Below are 13,940 nucleotides of genomic sequence, written 5' to 3'. Positions count from 1 at the left end.
CCCCCAGAGGCTGGCAACAGCAGGCGGGGAACCTTAGCTTCTTCCATCACTGGAGCAAGCAAGCCTCCTGTTCACTTCAGCTGCCTGGCTGCCGGCCACCATCTTGGTTGCCAGTTAATTTGCATATCTCGCTGATTAGCCAATGGGAAGAGTAGCGGTCATACGCCAATTACCATGTTTCTCTTTTATTAGTGTAGATGGGCTTATTAAAATTTAAAGCACAGCCAGAGGAGTATACAAAACTACCAACAGACCCACACAACTGAAACACATTTTTTAGAACATTATGCTAAGCTAAATAAGCCAGTCAGAGAAAGACAAGTACCATATGATTTCACTCATATTTGGAAATTAATGAAACACTTTTTAACATTTTGCTGATTTTTTCTGGATATTTGTTTCTCTATTTTGTTAAACCTATTTGTGAACCTACCGCATACAGTATTCTGAACCTCCCTTGTGATGTTTTCAGACTTAAAACATCTACAAAACTGCTCAATTACATATGTATATTTACCAATCTCCATCACTAATCCTTTCTCTAGAATCCCCAAGACAGATTCTGGTCCTGGTTTTTCCATTAACTTGGTACTTTTTCCTGTCTGTGAAGAGCAACTGACGATGGTCTCTCTAAGTCTCAATCAGAGAGCAAGCCCCTAGGGGGAAGAATAAAGGAGACTTAAGATTCAATATGTCATCTAGGAGGAAGAATTAATAAGAGTTGATAGAAAATAGGCAAGAGGAAAAAGAAAAATAGAACCAACATGTCTCACCTAAACAAAGCATTTTTCTGTTTCAGGTGTCTGTCTCTTCCTCCTATCTACACTAATAAAAGACAAAGATGCTAATTGACTGTACCTTCGCTAAGCCCCAGGCCACACCCACCAGCCAATCAGAGCGACTATATGCAAATTAACCTAACCAATATGGCGGCTGGCAGGAGGCTTGGTTATCCAGGCAATGGAGGAAGCCAAGCTTCCCGCCTGTGCTGAGCCAGCTGTGGCCTCTGCTCATGGCAACAAAGTTTCAATTATAGAAGACAAATAAATCCCAGATACCTGCTTTACACACCCACTTACACACACACACACACACACACACAGAGATATTAATAGTGAGCATATTATCCCCTCCACAATTTTTTATGCTGGAATAAAACAGTGCCTAGCAATTAGCCAGGTAAAAGGGGATGGATTGACCCTAACAGCAGAACGACTGGGAATGACTGGTCACTATGACACACACTGACCACCAGGGGGGCAGACGCTCAATGCAGGAGCTGCCCCCTGGTGGTCAGTGGGCTCCCACAGGGGGAGCTCTGCTAAGCCACAAGCCAGGCTGATGGCTGCCAGTACCGTGGTGGTGGTGGGAGCCTCTCCTGCCTCCTCAGCAACGTTAAGGATGTCAGACTGCAGCTTAGGCATGGCAAGTGGACATCCCCTGAGGGATCCTGGGCTGCCAGAGGGATGTTTGACTGCCAGCTTAGGCCCAATCCCCTGGGGAGTGGGCCTAAGCCAGCAGGTGTTCATCCCCCGAGGGGTCCCAGACTGTAAGAGGGCACAGGCCGAGTTGCGGGATCCCCCAGAGTGCACAAATTTTTGTGCACTGGGCCTCTAGTTCATAAGATAAGTGAATTGAGATTACTTCAAAGATGCTCTAGAATTTCCAACATTCTATGACTCAAGAACTCTTCAGAAAGAATAAAAAGTTTAGCCCTAACTGGTTTGGGTCAGTGGTTATAGCATCGCCCTGAGGACTTAAAGATCATAGGTTTGATTCTTGTCAAGGGCATGTACCTTGGTTGTGGGCACATCCCCAGTAGGAGGTTTGCAGGAGGCAGTTGATCGATGTTTCTCTCTCATAAATATTTCTAACTCTCTATCCCTCTCCCTTCCTCTCTGTAAAAAATCAATAAAAATATATATTTAAAATAGAATAAAAAGTTTGAAAGGTCTGGGAAATGCAAAGATAAGATGAATTTTGGCTTTTGCTGGTAAGAAAACTCAGGAATCTTGAAAAAGAGTAACCTTTAAAAGCCTTTACTCTTATAAATCCATTCACATCTTCTCCACCCCATAATAGATCAGAATATTTTTGGCCATCTAATGCCATCCTCCTTTGGTCTCAGTGTGGCACAAAAATATTTTAATTCATTCAAAGTAAGCATGAGCTCTGGTGTGGTACATAGACATGACTGGAGAGCCTGATTAGTTTTGCAGGTAAGAGATTAAGCCTAGGATTTGGCTTTGGAACCAAGGATAGAGAGAAAGGTGTTCCTTATTCAGAAGTTCCCCACTTCAGTCCCCACTAAAAGCACTTGTTTCTGTTGTTCTTATCAATTCTACTAGCTATTGTTTCTAATTTGCTAACAAGTCTCCCAGACCAAGAAAGTATCTCAGGTAGATCAAGAAAAATGAAGATCCAGACTTCTGTGGAGGCCAGCTTTATGTCAAATGCTTTTTAAACCCAGTGCCAGGATGAAATTACTAAATTGTCAAGGAGACTTGTTTTGCTTACAGATTTATTTTCCAAATATGAATGGAATTCACAGAACTAAACTAAAGTTTAATGGGAAATGCATGGAATTGACAGATTTTTCTTACAAAAACTATTATCATCTACTGCCTAGAAAAGGTAAGCACTCTAGGAACTGCAAAGAGAAATTGCTGCTGTATATGAACTATTAGATATAGATGGAACCTGAAGAAACATTCTAGTCAAATTTCTTAATGAAAGAAAGACAGAGAGAAGGAGAGGAGGAAGCAGAGGGTGATGAAGAAAAAGAAGACAGAAAGGGAGGAAAGGGAGAAAGAAAAGGGAAGGAAGGAGGGAGAGGGGCAGATAGAGAATGAAAATAAGGAATCCAGTTTCAGAGAGAGGGAGTGATTAGACCAAATTTAAACAACAAGTTTCTAAAAGAACCTGGACTAGAAGTAGCTGTGTTCCAATTCTTGGGCTAAAACTGTTACACCACCCAGCCCCTCTTCCCCCCCCCGCCCCACATACCTCACTACCACTGGAGTTTGCAGGAATCCTCACACAATATCAGAGTTGGAAGTGCATACATCTCATGGACCTCTCACCCTCCCTGCCCCCAAAGCAAGGACCATATCTATGGAATCTCTATGTGTCCAAGGGGCTACATGGCCAAATCCACCCTCTGCTGATTTAAAAATTGCCCTGAACCTGGGCAGCATCCCTACTTCTCTCCTGTTGTTCCAGAAAGAACTTCCTCAGCTTTTCATTCTAATCTGCCTATAGCTGAGACAAAAATCCAAATAACCACAACATGGAATGCACATTGAGGAAGAAGAAGACAAATGTGTTTTGAAAATTTCCCAAATACACTCCACATGACTCTTCTTTTCTCTTCACCAGGCCCCCTGTCCTGCCGCCCTACCCCCAGCCTCTTGCCCAACAAAGTCTCTCAACCTAGGGCTAGCTCTTAAGGCACTTACCAGGGTTGTCAGGCTGCATGATGGCCATGGCAAAGGTGTGAGGAAAGAGCATGGCTGCACTCTTTCTCATGCCCTGAAGCTCCACAGTGTTGCCCTGGAACATGACCCCGTGCACATCAGTCTCTGTGCCCAGGCCAAGCAGGTGCCAGGCCACTGTGTCACCCTTGCACATGTCCAGTCTGGGCAGGTTAGAGAACAGAAACCCATTAATGGCTGGAAAACAAAAACACAAGACAGGATGGGGAGATGAAATCAGACTGCTCAGACACTGGCCAGCAGCATGACTGGTCTTCCATAACTTGAAATTTCTGATTCATCCCAACTCCTCTGCCTTCTTCCCTAAGCCACTTTAATTCTACTTATGAAGATCTGCCCCTTTAAATGACGACCCAACCAGCCTTTCTAGCTTCACCTACTGCTCTCCCTCCACCATACTTCACATCCTTGCAAAACACCTTTTCACATATACATAAAAGTACCAACCTCTCCTACTCTCACATTCCTGAAACTCTTCTCCCTTGCATTCAGTAGCACCACATTCTCTTACAACTTCTTTGATTGTTCCTCCTCCATCTTTTCCTCATTCTCCATCCCTCTATAAAGTTGTGCAGTTCCATACTAAGTTTTCAAACTGTCTCCTCTTCATCTTTAGTGCCACCTCTGGCCTGAACTCCTGCAAAAACCTCCTTCCTGGTATCCCTACCTGCCATCTATCCCCCCATTATTCTGTGAGTTCCATCTGCCTCTTAATTCCCAAAGCATTAAACATGGTAGGTGCTTATAATACACCTGTTGACTTTACATGCTGTTACCTCTCCCTGTAATATACTTTCCTTCTGGTCTCTCTCTACAGGAAACTACTACTCATGCATCCATCATGCTCCAACTCAAATGTCACCTTCTCAGTGAAGCAGAATTATTACTCTATCTCTGGTTTCCATGAAAGTTTATCCCCACAAAATTCTGCCATATCACTTAACCACAGTATCCAATTATTTACTTATAGATCTATTTCCCACACTAGAGTGAGCTAAGAGGAAACACATTATTTTTTCTGCATCTGTGTGACTGCCTAAGCACCTGACATGTCACCCAATACTAATAAGGTGCTCCGTAAGTTCAAACTAAAATGAACTTAGTTTTCAGGACTGTCTTACTTTTTCCAGCAGATATAACTGACCAGTAATGAGAAACAAGAGATGGAGCCAAAAGACAATACACTTGTTCTTAACTCCCTTGCACCCTCTACACTCTCCTGAAAAATACAAGGAGGCCTACTTGAAGCCAACCCCTTTTCAATGTCCCCACATCCACTGGACTAGCTCAAGCAGTCCCTTCTTCCAGAAATATTTTAATTGGATTGTTCCTCACTAATATTCTCCTTTGAATTCTATGTCACTTAAAATCTGTTCCACACAATTTAGCATTTGATTATAATATGTCTTGGATTGTTCTGTAATTGTTTAATGAGTGTTATTAGTTTCATCTCATTGCAAAATGCTGGGAGCTCCTTACAAACTGGGACCATGTCTTCCAATTCATTCACTCACCTTCCCACCTACTCATTAATTGATAATTCACTGGTTCATAAACATTTACTGTGTATTAGTGTAGAGGATACAGAGGTAAGCAACAAATAAATACTCACCATTTTGGGACAGCATGGATTGACCTGGAGATTATTATGCTAAGTGAAATAAGCCAGGTAAAGAAATACAAATACCATATGATCTCACAAATATGTGAAATATAATGAAGAAAATAAACTGACAAAGAAAATAGAAACAGAGGCATGGATACATGGAACAGACTGACAAGTGTCAGTGGGAAAGGGTGTGGAGAGACTGATAAAGAATGGTGATGGGATTCATTAAAGACAAAGACAATAATGTGGTGAGGGCTAAGGGAGTGGGTATGGGAGCTGGGTGGAGGTGGGCAAAGTGGAAGATTTTACTTATAACCCCTCAGTTGGAGGTGGGGGAATGGGGGACATCTACAATAGTGTCAACAATAAAAAATTAAATAAAGAAATCAATTACACAAGCATATGTAGCCATCATATAATAAATACTTAATAAAATATATTTAATGACAAAAATACTCACAGTTAAGGAGATTACACTTTAGCAGAAGTCAAAAGCAATGTAACAATTAAAATATTGGAGAGTGTATGAAGCTTCCTATTAAAATAGTCTAATAAAAATGCAATAGTAGTTCAAAAGAGGGTGTTATCATCTTGGGCTTGGGTGATCAAATAATGTTATATGGAGGCGTTAACTTTTGAGTAGGGCCTTAGAGAATGGGGGAGGGGGGGATTCCCCAGGAGAAGGATAAAGATGTAAGGAGGGGGATTTCAAGTGGAGGGAAAAGCATTGCGAAAATATGAAGTTAGAAAATCACAAGGTTATATCCATATAGAGAAAAATTGCCTTGTTGGGCTGAAGTATGGATTTGTGGAACAAGGGCAGTGGGTGATAACCAAGAGGAAATAAGCCTAGAAAGGTGTCATCCCAGCTTACTCTTCTCAGCCTATACTGGATTCCTTGTGTGCAATCCTAATTTCACAGTATCTTTATCCAGTGCCCCGATACTGTTTAACATAGGATACAGCACAAGAAGGTGTTCAGTAGAAGATCTGTTGTCAAGTTTAGTCCCTCAATCTGGCTCATCTCTTGGGCATAGCTGACCAATAGAATCAGTGTTTTCAGGGAGGTGTCATAATTAAGTTGAGGATAGATTTTACTTATAACCTCTCAGTTGTAGCTCAGGACAAAAGCACTAACTCCCCATACCGTGCATTCGATTGGAGTCTTGGAAACCGATGACATCCTGTGAGAGAAGTCGGGAATCCAACATAGCAGCTGCTTGATTGACATTGCTGTACCAGCTCTTGTTCTCATCCAAAACAGTAAAAAGGAGGAAGAATTCTTTATCCACTCCTTTCTGTAGGCCCAGTGGGAAAGAAGAGAAGGAGAAATGACAACAGTTTCAGCAGCTATAGACTGATGCTCCAGACCCAATGATCCTTGATTCTTTCCCTTTCCTTTTCCAGACACACAGCCAAGATCATATCTTCTGCCTAGAATTGCAGTTGTTGTTAGGCAGTTTTTCTCAGGTAACTTCAAATCACAGGTGGGTGAAGGAAGTCAGAATAAAGTGACAAAACTGAAGGAAAGGATTGTAGGAAAGGGAGCAGGGAAGAGCATAAGATATAGATTATGGATAATAAAAGATACAAAGTGATAGAAGAGAGTCTACAGCAGCGGTTCTCAACCTGCGAACCCTTTGGGGGTCGAACAACCTTTTTACAGGGGTCGCCTAAGACCATCGGAAAACATATTCTTACATATTGTTTTTGTGATTAGTCACTATGCTTTAATTATGTTCAATTTGTAACAATGAAATTGGAGGTCACCACAACATGAGGAGCTGTATTAAAGGGTCGCAGCGTTAGGAAGGTTGAGAACCACTGGTCTAGCGTCACCTGGGAGGAATGGAAAAAGGTGGCTAGGATATCAGGGGAGGAATCTGGGAGGGGGGTGTTATAAAATAATAAAAATAATTGTAATAATAATTAATATACCATAAAATATTATTATTACTGCTAACATTTACTAAGGGTTTATTTTGCACCAGACACTGTGTTAAGTACTTTATATGGGTTATTTTAATTAATTCTTACAGAAATCCAAGTTACCTTCTTTCATTGCTAACCCTTTACTGTAGATGAGGAAACTGAGGCAAAGAAAGGTTAAGTAACTTGTCCAAGGTTACGTAGCTAGAAATGGTGGGCTGAACATGAAAGAAGACAAGTAAGGATTAGGAGCTGCTGAAGCTAAAAAATAAATTAAGGTAAAAGACTAAGGATGATGTGTGTTTGTGAGTGAAAAAATAATATGAAAGAGAGCATAAAGTCATCAAATATTAATGTCTGATTCAATAACTTGGTTATTTTTTTTCTATTTTCTCACCTCTAGAACCCAGTTCCATGTTTAACTCCTATTCAGCCACCCAGCCTCATCCTCCTGCCAGCAGATTTTCAGGTCAGAAACACTGGCAATACCTGTTTGCTATCTGCATCCAAGGCACCAGCCTTGCATACCAGCAGGGGGCCCACCAGACCAGAATTTGTATCTCTTATGGGATCCACAGCAGAAAAGTACATCCAAGTGAGGCAGGCAGGATCCTGAGCAGTGGGGCCTGCATGAGGGGGTACTGTCCAGCGATATGTTACTTTCTCAAAGGGATTGGCCACCAAGCCGGGGTGGGATGAGCCTGCAGGGAAAACATGGGACTCATTAATCACATTGGGTATAGTAAAGGTGATCAGCTCCAAACAGTGGGGTAAAGATCATGAACTACAAAAGCATTTTGGAACAGCAGCAGGAACAGCAGGAACATGGAATTTTGAATATTTAAAAGAATCCTGGGTAGGAGTCAAGACACTGGAGTTTGGTTCCTAGTTCTGCCACATCTTGTTATATGAACAGGAGAAATTTAAACTTCTCTAAACTTTCCCAAACTCATATGACCTAAGGGATAAAAGAGCATTTAAAACTTATTTGGAATACCCCTCACTCAAAAACATATACTTATTTGCTCTTATATTCCTATCTCTGCTTAAAAATATCCAGAGTTAGGAGACTCACTACCTGCCATCATAGCCTGTTTCATCTTTGAACGGTTCTGATTGTTTAACACTTTTTCCTTTCTATATGTATGTATCAACATGTGGGTGTACATATGTTATGTATGTATACACACACACACAGTATGGAAATTCCTCATGAAATCAAAAAATAGAACTATCTTATGACCCAGCACTTCCACTTTTAGGCATTTATACAAGAAATCTTAAATGCTAATTTGAAAAGATATATGAACCACTATGTTCATTGCAGCATTACTTATAATAAGCAAGATATGGAAGTAACCTAGGTGCCCATCAATAGATGATGGAATAAAGAAGAGGTGGTACATATATACAAGGGAATATTACTTAGCCATAAAAATGAAATCTTACCATTTGTGACAACATGGATGGACCTATGCTAAGTGAAATAAGTCAAACAGAGAAAGACAAATACCATGTGATTTCACTTATATGAATAATCTGAAGAAAAAAAATAAACAAAACTCATAGATACAGACAACAGACTATTGATTACAAGATGGGAAGGGGTTGTGGGACTGGGTGAAAAAAGTGGAGGGATTAAGAAGTACAAATTGGTAGTTACAAAATAGTCATGGGAATGTGAAGTACAGCATAGGGTATATAGCCAATAATATTTAATAACTATCTATGGTGCCAGGCGGGTACTTGATTTATTGGGGGATTACATAAAAAATTTATCAAAATGTCTAATCATTATGCTGTACACCTGAAACTAATATAAAATAATACTGAAGGTCAACTATAATTGAAAAGATACACTAAGACTGTAATTTCTTAAGTGGACATATGTCATGATCAAGCAATGTGCAGAGATGTTATTTTAAAAAAATTGAAATTATTAGTAATCAAAGAAGTACAAAATATAGCTAAATAAATTTTTGCCTGTCACATTAGCAAGGTTTTTACAAATTAAAATAATCAGTTCAGCCCTGGCCATAAGGCTTTGGTGGTTGGCATGTCATCCCATGCACCAAAAGGTTTCCGGTTCGATTCCCTTTCAGGGCACATACCTAGATTGTGGGTTCGATCCCTTTTTGGGGTGTGTAAGAAGGCTAGTGAACAATATTTCTCTCTCACACTGATGCTTCTCTCTCTCTTCCTCTCTCTCTATCTCTGTCTCTCCCTTCCTCTCTCTGAAATCAATAAAAACATATCCTTGGGTGAGGATTAATAATAATAAGTTCAGATAGCTCTTACTCCTCTCTCTCACCTATAAAAAGGGTAAATGAGAATTGCCCTTTTGGGGATAAAAAGTTAGTAAAATTTATCAAAAGCCTTAAAAAAAGATTCATGTCCACAAAAACAGTAAGATATACAATAAATACTAAAAAGAATGTTCAACTTAATGCAAATTGTAACAACCATGAATTTTGTTGTTTGCCTACAAGACTGACATTTTGAAGAAGGTTAAAATGGCTCCTCTGTGCTGGTAAGGATGTAACAATGGGTTCTCTCTGTCAGTTACTGTTATGGGATTCAAAATTGAATGAAATTTTTTTCAGAAAACAATTTGGATATAGTTACCAAAAATTTTAATGTGTGCATCATCAGACACAGCAAAACCACATCATATAAAAATAACAATATATCTTGAAAAAATAACAATATGACTGTATGAGTGGGCAAAGATACATACACAAGGATATCTGTAGAATAACCCATAACAGGGTGGTATAATTTAGGATGATATTAACTTATTTTTTCTTATTCAGTCATTGTCCCCAACACTTTAAATTTTCAAATGTATAGAAAAATGTAAAGGTTAGTATAATAATCACCCTACCACCTGGAGTTGATTGTTTTTAACATTTTACATTCTTTAATTGATCTACATTTATGTGTATATATATCTGCACAGAGAGACATATACACACACAGTTTTTGTTTGCTTTTGTTAAATTATTTGAAAGTAAAATGCAAACAACACAATATTTCATTTCTAAATAATCAGTAAACATATTCTGTATTACCACAATAACATTACCACATCTAAAAAATACCATAATATCACTAATATCATCTAATATCCAATCTACTACAAAAATTTTATAATTGTCTCCAAAATGTCCCTTAAGATACTTTTTTATAAATAGGATCAGACAAGTTGGATGTTGCCCTTGGTGTTGTCTCTAATTTTTTCCCCTTTGGAATTCACTTCCTAAAGGGACTAAACCAGTTGCCCTGTAGGATGTTCTTTCAGTCTAGATTTGTGTGCAACTTTGCCCTTTATGATTTATTAGTTTTGGCCTGGAATTAGCATATGTTAATATTATTTTCAGAGAAAACAAGAAATTAATTACCAAATAATCTCACTTGGATTCCCTTCTGAAATAGTAATCCAAACCATATGTATGTACTCATTTAATGCATTAAATGATTTACAATATTCTATAATAATTAAAAAATACATGCACAAACAATAGAGGATAACGTAATAGAGGCAAATCCATGTGATAATTATATAGCTATCAAAATATAACATTATTATGGAATGAGAAGATGAACAAGATATAATGGGCAGTGAAAATAATATGATACAAAACTGTTCAAACCATATGGTCACAAATAAATAAATATATATGTATTTTATAAGCACAAAAGTATATTTAAAAGTATATAAGATGTAATGGCAATTTATCTATGAATGATTTATTTTATAATTTTTTACATTTTTCAAAATTCTATAATACATATGCTATTTTTATAATCAGAAAAAATTGAAAACATGTCTTTTATTGATTCCAGCTCTGCCTTGCTTAATATCATACATTCATTCAACAACATCCACACATGGTCATTAATTTTGCCTAGTTCTTCCTCCTTCAATCCCTATTTATTTTCCTTACAGAGCTACCTGCTATTACCTGCAGCCCACATTAGTTGGAGAACCTGCCAGCTCACCATCATTGTACACAGTTCCCTCGTAGTCTTTCTCATAAAAGACCCCATGAGGCTGTATGCTGAATGGCTGGGAGGCACGGTTGTAGAAGATCACCTGGATAGTGTCACCCACCTCAGCCCGGATCACTGGCCCTGTTAAATGGGAAGGAGAGACAATGGAAATGAAAACAGGCATGACAAGGGAGGATGGAAACAAAAACAAATGGGAGGGAAAGAAAAAGAATATGAAAAATATAGAGAGCCCCTCTCTGCAATAATAATAAACCCTTCTAAGTATATTGAAATTTATACTTATAAAAAGCACATTAATTTTGACTTACTGAATTTCTCAATGTCAGTTATATTAGGTTTATCAACATGGTTGCAGAGGAAGCTAAGCAAGGTGTGCAAATGAGAGGAGTCCGATCTGGTCAGTAACAACTGTCAAATTGAAGAAGACAGAAACACAAGAAAAAAATCCACTACCTTCAAAAGAAATGATTGAACTGGAGAAGCAAGCAGGCAAATCATGAGACATGCACCACCAATATGCACTGTAAATTCCACAAGCGTTGCCTTCTTATTTTACTTCTTTTAGCTGTTTAACTTTGTAAGATGCAAAGAGCTTAGATAAGTTTAATTGACTGTGCTGCCATTTTTCACATCAGAGAACTACTGGCAAGGAAGGCCACACCTGCCTCTCCCATCTACCTGCCTGGCTGGTAGGGAAGGGAATGAACTTGCATGTCAGTGAAGGAATAAGCTGGGTGGGACAACAGTGAAATCTAGAGTAAAAACAAAGGCTGTAAAATACAGTTTAATCAGAATACCATTTTTTGTTAAAATTATTTTAATTATTAGAATGCACAATTTTTAATATGCAAGTAAAAAGTTTTAAAACCTGAAATAAAAAGCACATTAATACTGATTATCTCAATTTTATCTTCAAATACTACTCTAAGTTATACAGGGCAAGGGATATCTTCATTTTACAGATGAGGAAACTGCAGCTCAAATTGACCTCAAATTTAAATGACTGATTAGGAATAGAGACTATAAAGTTAGGAATTTCTGAAATTAAAAGTGGCAGCAGAGTTGGTGGATGCTGCATGGACATGCTCCCAGGACCAAACTGGAATTACAACTAAAATACATAAAAATTTCCCAAATAATTAACGGAAGACTCACTGGAGATAACCCTAATACCAGAGGATGGAAAGTGAAAACTACATAGAGACTGGTAGGAGGAGCGGAGGCACAAAAGGGCTGGACAGGCTCCCACAGACAGAAACTGAAGCTCCAGAGAGATATCTCAGCTGTGTGTGTGTGTGGGGGGGTTGCCAATGAGAACTTTGGAGTCTAAGACCCAAGCAGGCCCCCCCAGAAGAAAGCACCAGAACTGAGAAGGGTATCCACATAATATCTGGTTGTGAAAAGCAGTGGGTTGGTGTCTGCCAGGAAGACAAGGCTGGAAATTCAAGCACCCTCTTAAAGGGCCAACACATAAAATCCCCTGTGGAGCCACTCACCTTGTGCTCCAGCAGACACCTCAGTTTCCTGTACTGAGTCATTCCCTCATGCTGTGGAGGTTATCTTCCTCATGCAGACAATTGCTATACAGGTGGCTTTACTTTGGGGGAAGACAGCTGACCCACCTTACTAGAAAACACCTTGCCCCATGGTACAGAGTTTTTGAGACCAATTAAGAGACTGAGACTAACAATTAGCCACTAGGCAGAAGCAATTGCCTCACCCTATTAAAAAAAAAGCTCTTGCCACACTTGTGGATGATTGCCTGAGGACAATTCAAGATGAAATGTTATCAGTCTGTAGGCAGAGGCCGTCTCTGGAGGATTTGAGTCTCTGCCTGATCTAATTAGTCAGAAATAGTGTTTGACATTGTCCTGCACCAGAGATTGAGAGGCAGAGCAGATTTACCTAATACATAGTCCTACACCTAAATAGGCAGCCAAAATGAGGAGATAAGGAAAAAACCCCACAAATGAAAGAACAAGAGATTTCTCTAGAAGAAGAGATAAATAAAATGGAGATAGAAATTTATCTGATTTAGAGTTCAGAATAATGATGGTAAAGATGCTCAACAGCATGAGAAAAGATATAGTAACTATGAAAACAGAAATAAAGAATGACATAGCACAAATAAAGAGCACATTGGAAGGAATACACAACAGATTAGGGGAAGATGAGGATCGAATCAGTGAGTTAGAAGACAGGATTGAAAGAAATCACTCAATCAGAGAAAAAAAAAACAATTAAAAAACAGGAGGACAGTTAAAGGGAGCTTTGGGACCACGTGAAAAGTAACAATATTTGAATAGCAGGTGTGCCAGAAGAGGCAGAAAGGGAGAATGGGATAGAGAATGTGTTTGAAGAAATAATGGCAGAAAACTTCCCTAACCTGGTAAAGGAAAAGGTCACAGAATTCATGAGGCACAGAGAACCCCAAGCAATATGAAACCAAACAGCTCCACTCCCAGACACATCATAATTAAAAGGCCAAAAATTAAAGACAAAGAGAGAATCTTAAAGGCAGGGAGAGAAAAGCATGCTGTTACTGCAAAGGAGCTCCCATAAGGCTGACACCTGATTTCTCATCAGAATCTCTACCGGCCAGAGATAATGGGATAAGATAATGGGAAGCAAAGGATCTGAAACCAAGATTACTATATCCAGCAAGGCTATCATTCAAAATACACAGTGAAATAAAGACCTTCATGGACAACACACACACAGACACACACACACACACACACACACACACACCAAATTAAAAAAAACACACAACAAAGGCTAAGGGAGTACATTACCAAGTTGCATTACAATAAATGCTAAAGGGGCTGCTATAATGAGAAGAAATAGAAAGAGAAACCTAGGCATACAGAATTAAAATGGTAATAAATAAATAC

The 13,940-nt window shown here is 39.0% G+C and overlaps 1 protein-coding gene across 1 annotated transcript in view; it reads right to left on the bottom strand.

The window, feature by feature from the left end:
• Positions 1–11,454, bottom strand: part of HEPH (hephaestin) — a gene marked incomplete at its 5' end in the record, with an annotated part of 76,136 nt that extends 64,682 nt beyond the window's left edge. The window contains 5 exons of the mRNA XM_015561169.1: positions 3,459–3,671; positions 6,251–6,401; positions 7,522–7,733; positions 11,035–11,166; positions 11,355–11,454. Of these exons, the coding sequence (XP_015416655.1) occupies positions 3,459–3,671; positions 6,251–6,401; positions 7,522–7,733; positions 11,035–11,166; positions 11,355–11,454 (808 nt within the window). The remainder of the gene's footprint in view (positions 1–3,458; positions 3,672–6,250; positions 6,402–7,521; positions 7,734–11,034; positions 11,167–11,354) is intronic.
• Between the last annotated feature and the right edge of the window lie 2,486 nt (positions 11,455–13,940).

Source organism: Myotis davidii, unplaced genomic scaffold (genome assembly GCF_000327345.1).
Source record: "Myotis davidii unplaced genomic scaffold, ASM32734v1 scaffold2356, whole genome shotgun sequence".
In the NCBI taxonomy this organism is placed as follows: domain Eukaryota; kingdom Metazoa; phylum Chordata; class Mammalia; order Chiroptera; family Vespertilionidae; genus Myotis; species Myotis davidii.
The sequence above is the reverse complement of the archived record's forward strand: the minus strand, read 5'-3'. Positions and strand labels throughout refer to the sequence as shown.